The sequence below is a fragment of the Vidua macroura genome, chromosome 6 (assembly GCF_024509145.1).
Source record: "Vidua macroura isolate BioBank_ID:100142 chromosome 6, ASM2450914v1, whole genome shotgun sequence".
NCBI classification, from domain to species: Eukaryota; Metazoa; Chordata; class Aves; order Passeriformes; family Viduidae; genus Vidua; species Vidua macroura.
Window position 1 is genome coordinate 35,767,034 of NC_071576.1, and position 20,205 is coordinate 35,787,238.

Below are 20,205 nucleotides of genomic sequence, written 5' to 3' on the forward strand. Positions count from 1 at the left end.
ATGCCCCTTGGCTCCCCCCCGCCCTTCTGCCCGCCGCCGCTCTATGGTCGGCCGCGGTACTGCCTGGGCGCGAGCGGGGGCGCTCCGGCACGGCCGCCTCTGTGGTGGCGCGGCGCGGTGCACGCCGGGCCGCTGGCGGAAGAGGCGGGTCACATGACCGTGCGCGGCGCGGCGGCAGCGGCTCGGCGCGGTGTGTTCGCGGCCTAGCGGGGCCTCAGCCGGCCCAGCGCCTCCCCCGCGCCATCCCCGCCCCGCTCCGCAGTCGAGGGGTGAGAACCGAGGGGTGCGGGGGGGAGAGTGAGGCAAGGAGGGAGGGCACGCGGCGGTGGCGCCTCGGCCGCCCGCTGGGCGGAGGCACGGCCGGGACCGGGCCGAGGCCGCGGCGGGCGCTCGCTGGGGAGGCAGCTCGGGCCTGGACAGGGCGTGGAACGGGTGAGCGGCCTCGGGGCGGTGCTCGCGAGGCCCGTTCGCTTCGTCTCCCGCTGGGACGCGTAGGAGTCCATTCCCCGGCGAGAGGGACGGGAGCGGCCCCGCGGGAGGCGAGGGGAGCCCGTCGCACGCCCGGGACCAGGACCTGCGCGGAGCTTTGCTGGCGCCTGACGCTGCTCCCCGGGCCCGGCCGCCTTGGACTGTGGGTGGGATTTTTACTTTTGTACGTCGGGGAAACCGATCACGCTAGGAAACGCGATATATTGCGACAAGGAAGTTATTGTCCTTAGTGTGGGTTGGCGTGGTCCTCTTAAAACACGTGTTAGCAGGTCGTGCGTAAAATAATCAAGAATGATTCATCCGTGTCAGGAGCCGTTGTGATGTGCACACGGCATGTTTTTCTCATGATGTCTTTTTCCGTTGAAGAAAAAGACCTTTGTCTGCCTGAAGGAGAGTTTTTTGTTTCAACACAGGGAATATCCTGAACACAACTAACGGTTTTGTTGTTTCTTTTTTTTTAGGTCTTAAACGGCCGTAGAGAAAGTGAGCTCTCAAAAGTTTTCTATTTCTTAGCTCATTCAGACTAAAATACACACACACTGAGTTTTAGTCCTTTTTTTGTGTGTGACAGGAAAGCATTGCTTCAGGTATTGCATTAGCATTTATGGGGTGAGTCCAGAGCAAATCAGAAGGAGGAATAGGAGCGTTCCTTACTTTCCCTGTGAAGGAGTGGCATTGATCAGAGTGCATTGTATTTGCTTGTTTCTCTGCCTCTGAGTGCTCGTTCACGGAAGTGTTGTAATGCCACAGCCATGGTTCTGTTCTGAGAAGAGTCAATAGCAAAGTTAGAATGGAAAGTCACTTACTTCACTAACCGGGGCTTTATGTAGGTGCAGAGGCATAGAATTAGGAGTTAAATCAAATATCTTAAACTTCTGATGACATACTTAATGGACCCCTACTTAAAAGGCTTTGGGACTGAGGCTTTGGTTGCGGTAAACACGTTGCTTTTTGTGTTGCTTCATAATAACAGTGTGGGATGCAACTATTCCACAGCAGTTACTAAACTCTTTCTAGATCACCTCTGAAAAACAAGCTAGAGCAAATACTAGTATTTTTGTTCTTAGTTTAGGAAATCTATATTTTATCTCTTCCCATGTGTGTTGTGTTTAACATTTAAATCTTGCTTGGCTTGCAGGCCATTTTGGAGCTAACTGTAGGGGTCTGAGAAAGTGGTAATTTTCACTGAGGAAACCAGTTGGCTTGGAATAGAAGATTTTTCTTTTAGGGAGCTTTTTTTGATGACAAGTAATAATATAAACAGCTCCTTTGTTGGGTGACAAACTAGGAGGTTGCTTTTATAGTGGAATGGCTTAAATATCCACCCGTAGTGTAGAGACCAACACACAAGCCTGTGTGAGAGTACAGACTTTACAGATGAGTTTGGTGCATATGTTTTCTTCAGCCTGCACAGCTGTTTTGTGCAACTTATTCTAGACTAAGGGTACAGACCTTTTGTGGTGCAGAAGAAGTGTTTTGGGGAAATATTGAAAGGAAGTTAAAATCAGATAAAATTAAATCAAACTAGATCAGCCATACTGTTAGTGTTGCTATGGCACCTCATGTATGTATTCCTAAAACGTGAATTTTGTGCATTGAGACTTGAGGGGTTTTGCAGTTGGTTTTAACTTTGTTTGGTATAACAGTAGTAAGTATTGTAACTGGTTGCTTCATGGGAACTTCAGTGCTTTGAAATTGGTTAAGATGTTTTGCAAGTTTCTAAATTAATAAAACTTTTACATATAAAGTTTCTGATGTGTAAACAGAGATACTGATATTAATCCTGTAACAGTGGTAGAATTATGATGCTGCCCTAAATAGATGATGGAATTGTCAATTTAAAATACATTTGTTACCAGCAGTTTTTATTGAGTTTACATTCTGCTTATGACATATCTCTTCACCCCTGTTTAAAAAAAATGGGGTCAGTAAAACAGAAGGTTAAAAGAATACTATGATTCAAAAAGAAATTACTGTGCTAACAGTGCAGCCAGAGTAGTACAATCTCAGTCCCCTCTTATTGGGACTTCTAGGAGTCTAGAGATGATAAAGAAGAACAAGGCAGCAGTGTCTGTTTGATGTTGACCCTTGTTTCATAGTAGTTTTGAGTTCTGTGTGGACTCAGACACTTGCTTCCAGCCCTAAGGCAACCTCTCTGCGTTTGCTTAGTTGTAAATCAGAGCCAGCATGCTCCTAGTGGACAGAGCTCCATCCCAGCAGGGATCTCACCATGACAGGATTTACCAGTCTCAGTAGATTTTACTTAACCTTAGAACCTATGGATTTCCCTGTACTCTCTCCAGGTTTTAGAAGATTGGTGCAGATTGCTCTGCATGTTGCTTGGTTCTACCAGGACTTAAGTCAGAAGTGCAGTGTAGAAAGCGGCTGAGTTCATTCTGGGCCAAAGTTGAACCTGGAATATTATAGCTGTGTTTATGTAGCACTTGCCTTAGTAGCTCAGGCTGTTTTTGAGCTGAGTCTGTGTAGAGTTAAACTTAGGTGTTTGCCATCCATGATATAATTAATCTGCAGCTTAGAGAAATGGCCCAAGGCTAATAAAGTGTGCACCTACGTTACTGTGTTCACTTGGATCAAGGATATGCTCTTGAAGGAAGTATCACAGTCATCATCACTTAGGAAGTTTATTTCATATTGGTTTGTGCTATTCCAGTGGGTAAGCTAGATTCCTTTTGGATGAAAATATATTCAACAATGCACTCATACCTACAAACTGGCATTTGTTTTAGTGGGGTGGCCCTCCCCAAAACATGTAGTGGAGACATTAGGGTCTTAGCTCCGATTAGTTTTGTTTAACAGATTTGTTCCTATTTATGTCTTGCTGGCACAGACACAGCCTAAACTGACTGCATTTTGAGTCTGAGACTTTACATAAATCCATCATTTTGGGAGGTAGAGATGTTATTTCAGTATTTTGAGTGGTATCAGGCCAATTGATCACTGCTTTTCTTTCTCCTGTATTTTTGTGACCACTATTGCATTCACACAAGTCAAACTCTTGCTTAGAGAGCTGCTAGTGAAACTGCAGCTGTCAAGAATGTGGCTTACATTCAGTTTCACTAGAGGCAATACTTCCATAAGTCAGCTGAGGTTTTAAAAATATGTCAGGACTGTTTAGTTTTTACTTAGACATTTGAATAAATTGGGGAAGTTGGAAGCTCACTGTGTACATTCCTGAGATCACAGTAATGTATCAGAAATTGAGCACTGAACTGTACTGGCAGGGTCGGAGGACAATCTGCAGAGAAGTTCAAGATGCTGTTCCTGAGATGTCTGCAAGTATATTCTACATAGATCCAGCTTAGCATCTCCTAAATTTTCATACCAAACCTTTGATTTGTAGTTGCTTAGAAATTTGATGCAGAGCCCTCTGACTGTTGGAAGAGGATCTACATTTTCCGTGTGTTCTCTAACTGCGAACAGAAAAGAATGTGTTGTGCACTTCCCTTAATTGTAGCATCTTGGATGCATCTTCCTCCCTCATCCAGATCTCTCACTTCTCCAGTGAGCAGTCTCACTCCTGGTGTCTTGGTCCTCACAGCCTTCATAACGGAAGCAGAATTAAACTATTCTCTCTGCTGCTTTCACATTAGTAGTTACACAGAGTAGTGAGAAAGAGGCCAAGGCTTTCCTTAGCTCTAGTTTTGATCTTAAATGCCACAGGAAGCAGAGTTGAAGGGTGTGCTTTGAAATGGACTGTTGAAGCACTGTGTATAACAGTGTGTTCCACATCATCTACCCGAAAGATTGAAAGACTTAAGTTTGTTCTCTTCTTACTGCCTTTTTCTTTTTATGCAGCAACAGTAACTTCATTGACTGCTAAATCTTTGCTTTTTAAATGTAGATTATAAAAAGCACCCCAACCAAACAGTTCCTTCTCTGTGCTTATTTAACATCCACTGGCTATGGTATGTTTCAGTATCTTTTAATTCAAAGAACAGATTCACTTCTTAGTCCCCAGGCTTTTTTTTGTTGGCATCTCCAAAATGATGGCTCAGATAAAGTGCTTATCAGAGCGAGAGAAGGGATTGCACCTACAGGCAGCCTGGAAAATTACTTCCCCAGTTATTCTTACATGTTTTACAGACCACGCATTAACATCTTGTGGACCTCTGATGGTGCAACTCTGTTGTAGCCTGTTCAGAACCATTTGAGACCCAGTAGCTTATTGTTTGTACCATCTGCCCCAAAACAGCTTTGAATTTTATCCAGGTGTTTATCATCTTGAAATGTAGGTAAGAACTGGGAGCCTTAAAGATCTTAATTTTGTGGGGTTTTTGTTGGCTATTTTTTTTGCGTGTGAAAGTTTCAAGTAGTGATACCAAGGCAGATAAGGGAGTTCTGTTCCTTTCCATACCATACAAGTTCCAGATTCTAGATGAATGTCAGTACATGTAGTCTGAGGAGACAATTAGCAACTTCTTAAAAAATACAATGGCATATATATTTGCTGCTTTTCTTTGCCTTTACAGTTTTAAAAATTCAGGAATTGCAAAAAGGAAATGCATTCTTAGGCATATGCATTGTAAAGGGGGGGGGAGGTTTTATGTTTATTAGATTGCATAAAAGCTTTATTAAACTGTTGGAAAAATGTTAGCATTTGCTCTCTTATTTCTTCTGCCATCTTAGACCTTGTGTCACAGGAGTGTTCATTGTTTTGCCTGGTGAGATATTTGATAAATGCCCTTAGGGATCAATTAATGAATGCCCTTATTACATACCTTGTATAATTGATGTAGTTGTAAATGTTTCCTTGGATGAATTATGTGATAGAGTTATATGTGTGTTCTTAGACCAGAATAAGTACGTTCTGGTGTTAGAAGGTATTACCAAATACATCTGGGTTTCTCTTTCATCCTTTGCAGTCTGCTATATAAGTTTATCTCTCATAGTTGTTTCCAGAATCTGAGGGAATAAAGTTTTTCTATGTGATTCTGTTATTAGAATTTTTTAGATCTTTCAGATGTACCTGCTATTATGGTAGAGTACTGATACTGTCTTTTACTTCTAGTGTTTAAGACTAATGGCTTGCTCTTGAACAAGTCTGGAAGGTACATCTGTCTCCAGCAAAACTTGTTTTCCATTCCTTGTGTGTTCAGTGCCATTGTGTTCCTGGTTTGAAGAAAGCATGTTACAATCTACAGTTCTGTTGTATGTATCAGAATTTTGCTCACCATAACTTTGTTTCTTCAGACAGACTTGTATCAGTTTTGACTCCTGGTTGCCTGTTTGGAAAGCAGTTGCAGTGCAGATTTGACACTGTAGGTTGTAAGGCAGTCTGTAGAGTCCAATGAGAAACGCAAATGTTTCTGCCCACAGCTAACTGGGTTCTTGTCACTTGTGATACTGTGTCTTTGTGATTCATAGCCACATGATCCACTGTGTGTGAACTTCTCCAATGCTTCCTCACTGCAGTGTGAATGTGGGTATATATTCAGCAGTAATATTGTGACCAGTTTTGGTTTTTTTAAAACTAAGGGCCAGCCTTCCCTGAAGACTTGACTGTTTAAGGTTACTGAAACAATACTGGAAGCACGAATGCACGCCTTAGTTGTATTAAGGGTGATCTTGAGTGTTTTATGACTGGGCTGTATCTGTTTCAGGGTCAGTAATATGCATGTAAAATAATAATCTGAATAGAAAATGGTGTTTGAAATGATCTTTACTCTCCATGGGAGCATGTTGATACTCAGCTCATGGGCTAATGTCCAAGTTGTGCTCTAGGAGATTTGTGGACTGGGAAGTTAAAAATAGATCACAGAACCCTCTTTCAAGCTTTTAACTCTCTCTCTGCTGGAATTTGAGAATCTCCCCAATGTCATCTTAAATACAACTCCTGTTAATGCTGAGCATTGCAATGTCCCAGTTCTTTCTGGTGTCTTGTTCTACAGTTGTATTGTGTGTGATCATTTCTTGTACAACAGAACTACTTGCTTTATTGAAAATGTGTTACAAGATCAGTTTTGCTTTCAAATACTGCAAAGATAGCTTTATTTTAAAGAAACTGTACAAACTGTTAAATGCTCTGTATTGGTATGAGGAGTCAGATATATCTTTGTTTTTCATTTCATTCTGAAACACTTCCTTAGAAGTTTTTAATTGAGAAAGAAGACTTTTAGTACATCTGTAACATAATGAATAGTTGGAGGAAAAAAAAAAGTTGAAAAAATTAGTTTCAGTTTGTTGTTGAACGTCTATATAGAAATTTAAAATAATTATGTACATTTACCACTTCACTACTTTTGTAATTCACATTTGGGAACTGACTAGTACAAGTTTCCTTTTCTGTCTTTTTGACAGATTGTGACTGCAAGAATGTCTTTTCCACCTCATTTGAATCGCCCCCCTATGGGAATCCCAACGCTTCCCCCTGGGATCCCACCTCCACAGTTTCCTGGTTTTCCTCCACCTGTACCTCCTGGTAAGTTATATTAATATATAGAAATAGAAATTAATTTCTTTATATTATTCTGAATTCCTTTAGATGCCAGTAACTTGTGTAAATAATATATTTCAGTAACTCTGATTTATATACATTGCAGTTGAGTTTCTAGTTTTCCCACAGATCATGTCATGTGAGCAAGCTCCTTTTGGTCTACCTAAAACTGTTTACTTTTGACCAGAAATGAAAGACTGGACTTTTCTTGAGCCTTTATTCAAGACTGCAGCTGAGTGGTGATTTCTGTTTATATTTGGTGTTCCAAAGCCACTGTTTTGACAGTAATCCATTGTAGTAGCCTTTGGAAACTCTTGGGTGTGCTGAGTACATGTGATGTGAAAATGGAGGAGAAACTTTCAGAGAAGTTTCAACTTGTTGAGTTGTTTTTCTCCATTTTAATGTCCCACTTTCTTTTATTTTGCTTCTTATATTCTTTCCTCCAAACATCTTGCAAATTTACAGTTATCCTTATAATTTCTTCTATTCTTCCCAAAATTATTCCTGCCTTTTTTCTTTTTCCTCTGTAAGATCAGCCTCTGGTTTTTTTGAATTGAGATTTTAACTTGTGGGTCTTGGTGGAGCGACTCGCTTTCTGTACATTGTGAGTATATGTAATGATGACTTGAGGTAGGAAACCACAGAGCAAGTGGGAGAGGGGAAAGCATCAGAGAATTACCTCTTCAGATTTCATCACAAGGGCTGCAGAAAATAACTCCTGTCTTGTCTGTATGGTCTTAAACTGTGTTGTGCAGGAGTGTTTTGTAGACAATAGAGGCATTCAAAAAACAGATGGTTGAACTACAAAAAGATTTCTGCACATCATTTATCAGGCTAATCTTTACTTGCATTAATTTTTCTAAACATTTTTCTTGAGAACCATAAGATGTTCCCTATTTTCTGATAAAGGCAAGAGTTCTTGCTTAGGGAACATCCTGCCATCAAAAATTTCAGGTTGAATTTTAAAATCATACCTCTTATTTTTCCTAGCTCCAGTTTGTGTATACTAGTGTATAAAACACCAGATACTTCAAAAAATAACTTTCTGAAATATATTTTAAAATGCCTGATACAGTTTTCTGAGCTGAACATTTTGCTTCTTAGCATGTGTGACAAAGATATTTTTGTTCTCTTTTTGTGTTTAAATAGTCTCATTTTAGTATTAGGAATCTGAATAGTATGTAGAGTGGAGAAGCCTGGTCTTAGGTGAGAACCAGATTTTTCCCTGCATAAGAGAAACATGATTTGCTTACCTGTGCAGACAACATATATTGACTTGTAGAGGATATGGATCTCACTTCTTAGTATAAGCAAATCAGTAGAGCTGAAAATGCCACAGAGATTTTATGAAATCTGTTCTGAATTTAGTCCATATGCAAGATCACAATTTTAGTGACTTACAGAATTATCTTTAGCTAACTATTTGGTCAAAAAATCATGTCTTAGCTACCTCAGCCTGTAATTTTTTTTAAGAGTTTCAGGTGGACTAGTTTGCTTGCATAATAATGAAGTTAGGAAAGGTGGTTCGCTTTGTTTAAAAATACAGTTGCTAAAACCAGGAAGTTCTAGCATTTCCCAATATTAGTATGGAAGATTTGATAAGGAGGTGATTCTGATAAATCTCTGAAGAATATAGGATGCCACTAAGGTGTCAAAAAACCCACTTTGCATGCCAGAAATGCTGTAGTAGGTCAGACCTGCAGTCCATATAGGCTGATGCATTGTGTGGGCAGTGTGACTAGAAGGCAGTATTTAGAGTCTGCTTTCTGAGTCTATTCCTTCATATACCTGTAGTGTTAGGGATCTTAGAGGATGATCTTTTGGTTGTTCTTTGTCTTTTTCTGGACCTGTCATTTATGAACATTTTGGAATTTTTTTACTCTGTTCATCTCTGTCACCTCTTAAACCAAATTTGACAAGTTCATTAACTGCTGTGAAAAGTGCTACTCTCTTACTCTTAAGTCTGTCTTTAAACTCACTGCCTACTCAGTGTCTCCCTCCTGCCCCAGTTCTGATGTGGGAGTCGGGTGAGTTGAGTTTAGTGGTTCTGTACACCTCAGCCATGTTCCACACCTTGCAAACCTCCACACTTGAAGAGTCAGAGTGTGCAGCCTTTCCTAGTAAAGCAGCTGCTTCACCAGTGAAGTCATGTAGGTGTTCTTCTCTGAGGCTGGGCAGCCTTGGGTTGCAGAGACCGGGTCTGTAGGCCTTAGTCAAAACTGTAGGTTCACCAAGCTTTTTAGCAGCTAAATGATGCCTTTATGGTCATGATGTTTCCTGACAATGCCCAATATTTCAGTGGATTTTTCTGGCTTCTGCTGAACATTGGGCAGATAGTTTCATAGAATTAAAGTGATAGAATAGAATTTCATAGAATTATTAGTGATAACACAAGTGTTTTTAATGAGCTGTAACTTTAAAAGTGGTTGTGATAGTTATAGTAATTATAGGGCTGCACAACCAGTCTTGTTGGGGAGTACTTGCTACAGTCTGTGAAATGCCATGGTGTATTAAAACTGAGAACATGGGAGAGCAATACAGTTTTGATTGTCTGATTAGTTTGGAGGAGTAAGAGGTAGTATGACCTTAATATGAAGGTACTGAGGAAGAGAATTGAGAGCTGGAGAAAACAAAAACATAAATAAATCAAAACCAGAGTGGATGAGAAAAAAAATGGAAAGGATGTCTGAGGAGCAGTATTTCAAGACTAAACACTAGAGAAAGTGGGGGAACAAATCCAGGGGGCAGTAGGTTGCAGAAGTTTAGGATTTTCTGAATACAGCAGTAAGAGAAGAATCAAAAGGGAAAGCTTGAGATGAAAAAAACAATGGAAGTTTTTTGTAGAATAAAAAAAAAAGGAGATGTAGGATCCCTGTGAAGAGCATGAGATTGACTTCGCTATTGTCAAGTCTCAATGTGTCTGCTGGCCAACAAGTAGTTTTGATGAAATCCATTCACTTAATATATTTAACCTGTAGCAGCTGGCATGCAAAGATAAAGAGCCTTTCTTATGATCAAATATTGGCTCTTGAAAGTAAGATCTTAAGGCTGCCAGTGAATTTGCTAGTGTAAAAGAGGTATTGCTTGGTTTCATCTGATTAAATATTAATTTTAAAATATTATTTATTATTACTTAATGAATATTATTAAAATACAATATTGTTCTAAATTAGGTGTTGGAGACTGCCAAGTGAAGTATTCAGCAGCTTTTCAATAGAGGATTTTTTATGCTGCCTTTATTAAGCTATTCCATAAATAGTGTCATGAAGCCTGGTGCCATTCTCTACAGGATCTCATCCCTAAAGCCATATGCAGAAACAATTGCGCTGTGGGAATGGTGTAAGCTGGGAACGAGATCATCTGTAGGGCATCAGCTGCCTTTGCTCTCAGGAATTCCCTGCCTCATTTGTGACCCCACTGTCTTTTAGAACAATAGTGTGTCTTGAATATGCTCTGAAAATAGATCTGTGTGTGACAAAGTTGAAATGGTAATATTGGAAAGTGACTAGGATGCCTATGATATATGTACTTTGTTGGAATGCTTGAGGAGCTACTGGTAATCAGTACTGGTAATCAGTGAAATTTTTATTTGACCAAAATTGCTGTCTTTGAAAATCATGTCTGCAATGATTTAATTTGTATTAATAAGTTCTCAACAGGACAGACTAATACTAATGTATTGTCTTTCTCAGGGACCCCTATGATTCCTGTACCAATGGGCATTATGGCTCCTGCTCCAACTGTAAGTACTACAGAAGGGATGAGATTATAGCCAAATAAAATTGAGAGTAAAACTTGGTATATGTCAACAGTGTTTTTGTTTTGCTCTAGTCTGTCAGAATTCTACTATGAAAAAAAAAGCTTAATTTTAAATGCAACTATAATGCAAATGTTATGCTAATTTCTGACCTAGGCAAAGTTTGAAGTAATGTCTGGAGCCACCAGCTGCAGAGGTGAAGCAATTACTGTTCTTGCAAGAAGACTTACTTCTCTCAAAGACAGTGGTTTAGGTTTTGCCTTTGGATCATGTGTGCTCTTCCTGTGCAGTACAGTTAGATCAGTGACATTCTAGGTCTCTTACTCTGGAGTTTGTAGCCCTGACAGTACCCTGGAGGCATTACCTCATCCAGGTTTATAAGGCTATCACACAGCACTGCTGGGTTGTCCAAAAACATGTGATTTGACAAGCTTATAGATAAGCTTGCTGTCTCCATGTTGCAGGAAAAGGACTGGTTGCATGTAATATCCATCTGTGGAAAAGCAAATGAAAGGTTTCTTTGTCTATCTTACTAATTTCAAGTTGGAAGGGAGGTTTATGATTTTTGGGTGGAAAAAAGTGCTCTTTAAAATATAAATGTTACTTCTTGACTTCAAGGTAGTTACCATTTGTACAATTTTGCAGAAGTGAAATCTCCCCAAAATACAGAATTTTTTGATAGCTTGTATTATCTCTTACTGGAGGGTATGTTCAGTGTGTTTAAGACAGAGATACTGAAACAAATATATTACTCCGTTTTGTGATTAGAATAACTTCTGGTAAGTGACACTTCTAGAAAGTGTTCTGAGAAGAGAGACTGTGCATAAGAACTGTTAAATCTTAGGTGAAAGAAGTGTAGCAAAATGGAGCAGACGATCCTGCCTATCTTTGTACAGTTAATTTACAGATGTTTGCTCCTTAACCTAAAGAGGCTTTGCGTTTTGTGTTTATTAAATAAAGTAGTAGTATTTATTCACTGTGTGGAAGCTTTAAGATCTTGTGTCCATTGAAGCCTTTGAGCCAGAGTTACTTTTTTATTCACTGCTTGGTTTTTACACTATTAGGTAAGGTAATTCAACTTCCTGTGACTCAAATGTTGCAAACTTGTTATTTATAGGAGAAATAATACCTAATGGTACTATATGATCACCTTGAGACCTCCACTGGTTGTGTTAAGTTACACCTTTTGTTATCTTCCTTTACCAGAAAATGGCCATGTTTTTTTGTATTGTAGAAAGTATTAAAGCCTGAACTGCTTATTGGTGTCTTACTCTATAAGCCTAACTGAGGTTCATATGAAAATTCAAATTTGAAATTAGTGTGCATCCCTGAGTCTCATGTCTTGTAGATTTAAATAAAAAAACAAACCAGTCCAATACTTTATTTTACAACTTCTCCTCCTCTTTATAGGTGTTAGTTCCTACCACAGTGTCTATGGTTGGAAAACATTTGGGAGTCAGAAAAGACCATCCTGGCTTAAAGAACAAAGAAAATGATGAAAACTGTGGTCCCACTACTACTGTTTTTGTAGGCAACATTTCAGAGAAGGCCTCAGACATGCTCATACGGCAGCTTCTAGCAGTAAGTACAGCATTCTGCTTGTTAAATTTCATCCCTGGCTGATGAATAAAGTTAGGATCCACAAACAGTGTATTGAAACTAAACACAGAGCTATTCTCACTCACTGGAATAGCAGTCCACCATGCCTGAATCCAATAATGAAGAGTACAGCTTTTTTACACTATAGATGTCTGTGAATATAGAAGTATTTTATTTTTAGTAGGGTTTACCCTGTTTTAATTTTTTTAATATTTTGCCAAAAGTGGTCATGTTTTTGTAATGTTTTGAATATAATAATTAATGATACTTCTCTTAATTGCAGAAATGTGGTTTGGTTTTGAGTTGGAAGAGAGTGCAGGGAGCATCTGGAAAACTTCAAGGTAACTGTTCATGCTTTTCAAAATCTCTAGATATACTCTTGTTTTTATTAGCTGGCAGCATTTTAATATGACATATTGCTGTTCTTAATAATTTTACATTTTAAGATGCTGTAATATGATAGCTGCAGAATGCTTTCTAGTAAAGGGCTAATATTTTCTGGAATTGAGAATAAAATGTTAGAATTGAGAATGGTTAAATGGAAAAATGTCTTGGGAGCCTAGTTTGCTTACCTTTCTTTTCTGAAATGGAATGATTTTATAGACTATTTCTGACAAAGCTTAGCCAGTTTGGACTTAGCCCTCAAAGGAAGATACTATTCTAACACTTTTACAAGTCACTTCCAATAATATGTATTGTCCTTCTCTATGAAGAAGGTTTTCCTGATGTATAATTTACCTTTCCTATTGTCAAGTTGAACTGATTTCATTTTTGTGACCTTTTCCGCAGTGACTGCAGGAAACAATTTTGGTTGCTATTTTTTTGCTGTGTTTTTGTATCTTGCTAGTTTTGTGGGGTTTTCTTGTTAAGGATGTAGTTCAGTTCCTTCAGCTTTTTTATATCTCACACTTTTTTTATTTTGCTGTCAAAAATGTTTTTCTCATTTAACACTTCTGTGTAACTGTTGTGAAGAACCTAGTTGGAAATATTTGAAAGTTTGAAACCCTTCCCTCTAGTTTAACAGTTGATTGATGGTCTTGGTCATCAGACAATTGCAAATCCACTTGTGATGTCATCATATAGACTGCATTTCTTAGTTATGGCAGATGTGTCAAAAGCTTTACAAACACAATCATAGAGTAGTTTGAATTGGAAGGGACCTTCCAAAGTTCATCTAGTCCAACCCCCTTTGAAGGGCAAGAACATCTTCAACTAGATCAGGTTGCTCAGAGCCCCATCCAGCCTGACTGTGGAAGTTTCCAGGGATTGGACATCTACAATGTGTGTACTGGTTCCATCTCTTTTATTGGACTGTTAATTATATCAAAGATGAGTTCAGTGAGTGAACTTTGAGGTTTTTTATGATGTGTACTTCCGGCTTTTTAAAAACAAGTGCCTGCGTTCCAAGTCTGTTGATTTAAAACACGTTTTTAAACAAAGTAAATTACCTGAAGAGCTTTAATGTGTTTACTTCTCATTTCAATCATTCATTTCAGCCTTTGGATTTTGTGAGTACAAAGAGCCAGATTCTACCCTACGAGCACTGAGACTACTCCATGACCTCCAGATTGGAGAGAAGAAGCTGCTGGTCAAAGTTGATGCAAAGACAAAGGCTCAGCTAGATGAATGGAAAGCAAAGAAAAAGGCATCTAACGGGGTATGTATATAATGTATGATTTGCATTCTTTTAGTAGAATGTCAGTGTAACGTTACTTTCTAGATCAGATTGTGAGCCTGCCTCAGTTTCTACTTCTTTGTGTCTTTTATTCGTTTTAGGATTTTGCCAGAATCACATTAGTGAGTCTGAAGATATGTTGTAAGGCAGAGAAGTGTAAGCTCCTAATTCCATAGTGTTTGAACTTACCTGCAAACTACAGTACATTTCTAGAGTCAATTCTGTAATTCATTATAAAGTGTAGTAACAGGTGCTATATGTTTCGATTCTGTTGCTTCGTTTTTGTTTAGAAAGTGCTTAAACCCTAGAAGAAGTTACTCTGTCAATCTGTAAATTTGCTGTCTGAGGGGAATTCTGGTTTCTTTCCCCTCCGCTGATGATCTTTTGGAACAAATAAATGAAAAGGAGAGAAGTGGATCATGCAGTAGAAGAGACAGATCTCAGGCAGTGGGCTGCTTTCAGACATTTAGTAGAGGGGAAAATTACTTTTTGTACTTTCCAAAGCTAAAGATCTGTTCTGGAATAATTGCGGATATTTGGTATGTTGAATTCTTACTGAGATGCAAAGTTACTCAACTGACAAGTTTGCATTGAAGTTAATGGTGTCTGTTTCTTTGCTGAAAGAAACCTTTGCTGTATTTCAACCCCAATCAAGTTGGGCTTTGTCTCTAACTCCTAAAGTTTTGTATGTGCTTTAAGTTATCACTTCAAACCAAATTTTTTTTTCTGTAAAATCAAAGTGAGAAGAAGCTCTAGTTTAGAAAACTAAAAATTCTAATCATGCTGTAGCAAGTAAATTTTAAACATTTCAGGTTGGAATTTTTCTTAAATGTATGTAGCCTATAGTGGAAACACAGATACTTTTATTTAATTTTCCCTAACCAGAAGTAGATGCATAATGATGACTTGAAGTTCTTGACATATTTTTGACTGGATACCCTGTGTTTGGGATGAAATCCAATGGCTTAGTAAAGCAGAGTGCTAACTTTTGAGGTTTGAGTCGAGTACTGTACAAGCTCTTAGCCTAGGTAAGGGCTTGATTGGACTGCCCTTTCATTCTGTACTTCCTTGTTTCATGTTGGCATCACCTGTGATACTGCTTCACTCCTGATGTTATAAACAAGCTTGAAGTATTTCTGGAGTTCTTGTACATCTCATTAATTTTGTTTTCTGTGAGTTACAGTCATTCTGGGAGGATTTATGGTAGCACAGCAGCGGGTACTGTTTGTGGCTTTGATGAAAGCAACTGTGTGAGAACTGTATGGTAGAATGAGATTAACTCCATGGTTTTTGTTGGGTTTTAGTGGATTTGGCTGATTTTTTGATCTTTTTTGTGGTGGTGCAAAGAAAGGCTGTGAATTGCTGAGGAGTATTGATGAAGTGCATTGTAATCAAACTGCTTGCAATTCTATTCATACCATCACTGGTGTTCTGGTGCCACTTGGATCCAAAAGTTTCAAATTTTCTCAAATATTTTGAACTAAGAAATCAAACATGTAAACTACAACACAGTTTCATACAGAGACACACCAAGCAAACTTTGTCTTATTAGCTGCTCTCCCTGATCACTTCTTCTCCCTGGCTCTCTTCAATTCCACCCCCTGTCACCACCTTCTAGCTTTTCAGCCTTCTCCTCCTTGGCCTGGCAGCTTCTTCAGCTCCAACTGAATCCTCCCTTCCCCCTCATTCTTAGCTGCTGCTCCATCCGACCCTTCCCTTCCCCTCACTCCACCCACACCTATCGTTTGACGGGATACCCAGCTGGATTCTCAGGTGAGATTCCATTTTTCTAAAAGATTCAGGGGATCAAGAGGTGGGCTACCTTGCTTGGTGTGCACATCATCTTTCTATGCTTTCATGTAATATTTAGGGAAAGGCACTTCTTTGTGTTCCTTTTCCTCCCTACAAGGTTGAAAGGGGCAAAAAGATGAGGAACTGCAAAGTACTTGATCAACAATTTTAAAAATGATTTGTTGTGCAAGGAATGTTTTCCCTAATCATGTTTCTTTAATATAGTTCTCCAATTTGAAGTTGCAGCTTGGAAGTTTTAGGTAGGCATTTATATTGCATGGCATTTAAGTAGAAGGCTTGGAGGAACTGCTGTTGAAGTGACTTGAAGTTCTGGAACATAAAAGGCAAAACTTTTGACCAAGAGCTGCACTGTAGTGATTGCCTTTCTGGGAGTGTGTGGATACTCTCTCTTTTCCTGTCTACTGCCTTAATCACCATTTTTCTGTTCTATTTTAGTATGTTATTTTATTATTCAATCCTACACTTGCTCTCTGCAGCCATTCCATAAAACTCTGCAATAAGCTGTGATATTGCCAGTGTGAAAAGATCTGGCTAATATAATGCAATTGATAATTACTTGTATTTGTAGATGGTTTTGTTTTCATGTGGCGAGTTGTTTGTTTCTTTGTGGGGTTTTTTTTTTTTTGTGTGTTTTTTTTGTTTTGTTTTGTTGGTTTTTTTTTTTTGTTTTGTTTTGTTTTTTTTTTTGTTTTTTTTTTGTTTTTTTTTGTATGGGTTTGTATTTTTTTGTTTTGTTTTGTTTGGGGTTTTGCTTTTTTATAGTAAGTACTGTAGGGGCATGAATGTGATGATGTAAGGTGAACTTCTGATAAAACAACTATTACTCTCAATTTGTTAAGTCCTGTTACTTTGCCATTTTTCCTTAGAACTCCAGACCAGAGACAACAAATGATGATGATGAAGCACTGGATGAGGAAACAAAGAGAAGAGATCAGATAATTAAAGGGGCCATTGAAGTCTTAATACGAGAATATTCCAGCGAGCTCAATGCCCCCTCCCAGGAATCTGACTCTCACCCCAGGAAGAAGAAAAAGGAAAAGAAGGAGGACGTATGTGTTTTGATTTTGGACAAAACAGATTTTTTTTCTTCAACTCACCTTTATATAATGGCCAAACCTTGTGCAAATACTTTAAACCTAAACTTCTGATGAGAAAACAAATCAACAAGCATTGATGTCAGCAGCAGTTTTTTTTAAATTTTTTTTTGAGCTGAAAGCTAGTCAGTTTTAGACACCATCCCTTCAGGATGGTTTAGGGATTTAAGCACATAAACTTCTTGGAACAACAGGTTTGAATCTGGGCAGGACTGAACCGACCTTTCATCCCTCTGAAGGTGGAAATACTGAATTTAGTGCAGTTTAATCTGTATGTGCATATAGGGTTTTTCAGATAAGAACTTTAAAAACAACTGTAAAGAGTTCCTGCATACCATCCACTTCCAGTGAAAGATGCCAGGGCACTATTGTAATGCCACGAATTTGGTAGTTTTTGACAAAACACTTCTCTCTGCTTCTAGAATGCATTCTTGTAGTGTGCCTTGATCCAACTGGTTGCAGCTGTCTACCCATATGTGGAAGCACTTCGTTAGTTGTATATGTCCTTGAAGGGATCCTTCAGGGATGAAAGGCATATTGTAATCTTCCTGCCTTACAAAATCACTTTTAAACATGTTTCAATTTGGCTGGATTTGGTCAGCCAGCTTTCCTATCTTGTGCAATGCAAAAAAAAACGTGTTAAGCAGGAATGAATGTTCTGGTTTAGACCTGCTTCTGTGAATGACCTTTTTATGGATTAAAATAAAATGGAGAAGGGGGAACAAGGATAAGCAAACTCAGACTTAGCTTTTCCAGCAAAGTTTCTAACCATGGGAAAATGGGCTTTCCCACCTACTATTCTTTCATATACCTTATATGAAAGAGATTGGAAAATTGTTTGACCAAGATTTTTACCCACTTAAGTCTTCTGCAAAGTACCTTTTCCAAGGCAATGATGCAGTTTCAAATGCTTGTGGAGTTTAAATGTGGTGCAAGAAACATCTCCCTCAGGGAGCAAGTCTAACTTCCCACAATGTTGTTAGTCATGGCCAACCTGAGGTATAAAAGTGCTGAGCTGAGAATTTGTTTTTCTTTCCTCTCCCTCCCTTTGGGAGAAGATGTTTTCTTTGATGACAATTTGCAAATGAGTCACTGTCTAATGCTATCAGCTGTATTTTTTTGTTACAAGCACTGTTACAATATGTATTGTCCTGTGGGTAAATATACATATATACGGCCATGAAAAATGCCAGGTAGTTAAACATTGTAAGAGACCTTTGCAGTCATGAAGAGCTGGGTGCTGGGTATGTCCCTGTGACAGAGCGATATTCGCTTAGCTCTGTGTTGTGTAGAACTTTATTAATCTGAGCTAGTCAAGTAGCCACATGAGCTCTTTTAAAATACGCAGCATTTGTGGGTTGAAATTGAACCCCATCATCCTTCCCATACTGGGAAGGAAGACAAGAAACTTGGAAGTTGCTTTCTTTGGCCTGTGTGGATAGAGATGGGAGTAAAGAGATGGTACTAGCTTGTTCTCTTGTCCATAAAGGAGAGGGGAGAGAAAGACTGTTGAGGGTGGGGGGGAAAGGGAAGGTGGATGCAGATATACTGTGGGGGCGGTGAGGGGGGTTGTGGAAACTCACCAGCTTTGGGGCTGTTGTCCCCTGAAGGGCTTGGTGTGGAGATGACTCCCGCTGGTGTTAGCAGCAGAGGCTGTTAGTTCTTCTGGGTGAAGGCATGACTGCTGTGGGGGAGTTGAAAATGTGTGCGGGGATCTGAGAGTGAGTGGAATCTGGTTTTCAATTTCAAGCACGGGGGAACCTCGCTAATTCGCACTAACTATAAGAGCAGGTGCAATCTACCAAATTCTGCGAATTAGCGAGTAAATTAAATCAAGACATACCCACTGCAAATATACTTACTTGTTTTGGCAAGTGTAGCTTAGCCTTGTTTCTGATGCTACCATAGCATACTAATATCCTGTAGTACAGTAATTCAGTGAAGTCTTACTAACATGAGACATCACTATGTGTTTTTTAAGTAGTTCAGCAAAGGGAGAATTAGCGAGGTTCTTCTGTAACTTTGTTGAGTCAAAGAAATGAGATCACAGCAATACAATATTGCTTTGTAGTACAAACATACAAAACATTGTTTTTCAGAGTAGTGTGCAATCAATTTTTAAAAAAAAAAATCTCCGTGGATTTTTCCGCAGATTTTCCGCAGATTTCCAGTGGCCCCACTGATACCTTATCCACTCATCACCAAGGTTCGTTTACATTGTAGGCTTTGACAATGACTATGTTTACTGCTAGTTGCCAGATTTGTGACTCTTGTCCATCTGATTTTTTTTTTTTTTCTCCACTCATTAACATCAGACTGTCAGGTTTGGTACTGCAGAAGGACTTTATTTATCTCTTGCAAGACTGGTTGAAAACTTCTAACCTTCAGCTTTTCTCTTGTTCTCCTATGTCTGTACAGATGGCGGTTAATGCTTTTACTCCTGTCCCCCTTGTTTTTTAGGAGGATATAAATGCTATAGAAATGGAGGAAGACAAAAGAGACCTGATATCAAGAGAGATCAGTAAATTCAGAGACACACACAAGGTAGTATTCTTGTTTTTGCACTTGATACAAATTAGGCTTTTTCAAAATCCAAAAAACCACTATTAAAAAATTAAGCAGTACATTGCAATATCACTTAAAATTATGTTTGTATTAGGTTTAATATACATGTAGTTCTTTACAAGTCAGAAAAAGACAGTTGCCACGTTAAAGTGGCCCGTGACATCTTTATACTAAGACTTTGATTGCTACTGAGTATTTTTCAGTCTTCTCACTTCAGCATGAATAAAGGCAGCTTAAGTTGCTACACATACATTAAGTCAAGATATTTATAAGTGAAGGCTAAACGGGGCTACAGTATAAGACATACACTTGAGTGTGTTTCTCTAGGTAGATTTGTAACATTATCCAAGATTTATGAAGAGATGAAACGTGAATTAAATTAAAGTCTTTTATTTTAATAGTTCTAAGTTAAGAGTGGGGGAAGATTAAAACTAGGTCAGTGGTTACCAGACTTACCAAACTTTAGATGCATGGAAGAACTGTAAATTCCCATAAAGCTAATCTATTCATTGACCCCCACCATTATGATAGAGATCATATGGTGACTAATGCAAGATGAAACTCACAGCTTGGAAAGTAACATGGAATAGGATGTAAGTATGAGTTTCTGTTTTTTATTATACTTATGGATGCCCCCTCAGAAAAATATGCAAAGGGGTAACTGGCTTGGAAATGTTTGTGCACATCAAGTCCCACCCCAAGGTCCCCACTTACAGAAGTTTCCACTAATGCTAGTGCAAATGTGAATGTTTCTGCTTTG

General features: G+C 38.9%; 1 protein-coding gene across 4 annotated transcripts in view; it reads left to right on the plus strand.

Moving 5' to 3' along the window:
• Nucleotides 1–187: 187 nt before the first annotated feature.
• RBM25 (RNA binding motif protein 25) overlaps nucleotides 188–20,205 on the plus strand; it is a 32,977-nt gene continuing 12,959 nt past the window's right edge. Inside the window, exons 1-9 of one of the 4 annotated variants that reach the window (XM_053979481.1) lie at nucleotides 188–269; nucleotides 6,808–6,928; nucleotides 10,636–10,685; nucleotides 12,111–12,281; nucleotides 12,583–12,640; nucleotides 13,796–13,956; nucleotides 16,653–16,835; nucleotides 19,033–19,086; nucleotides 19,341–19,424. In XM_053979481.1, the coding sequence (XP_053835456.1) occupies nucleotides 6,823–6,928; nucleotides 10,636–10,685; nucleotides 12,111–12,281; nucleotides 12,583–12,640; nucleotides 13,796–13,956; nucleotides 16,653–16,835; nucleotides 19,033–19,086; nucleotides 19,341–19,424 (867 nt within the window). In that variant the 5' untranslated portion in view covers nucleotides 188–269; nucleotides 6,808–6,822. Of the gene's footprint in view, nucleotides 270–507; nucleotides 636–6,807; nucleotides 6,929–10,635; nucleotides 10,686–12,110; nucleotides 12,282–12,582; nucleotides 12,641–13,795; nucleotides 13,957–16,652; nucleotides 16,836–19,032; nucleotides 19,087–19,340; nucleotides 19,425–20,205 lie in introns of those variants that run through there. The other 3 variants (XM_053979482.1, XM_053979480.1, XM_053979483.1) reach the window with 3 other exon arrangements.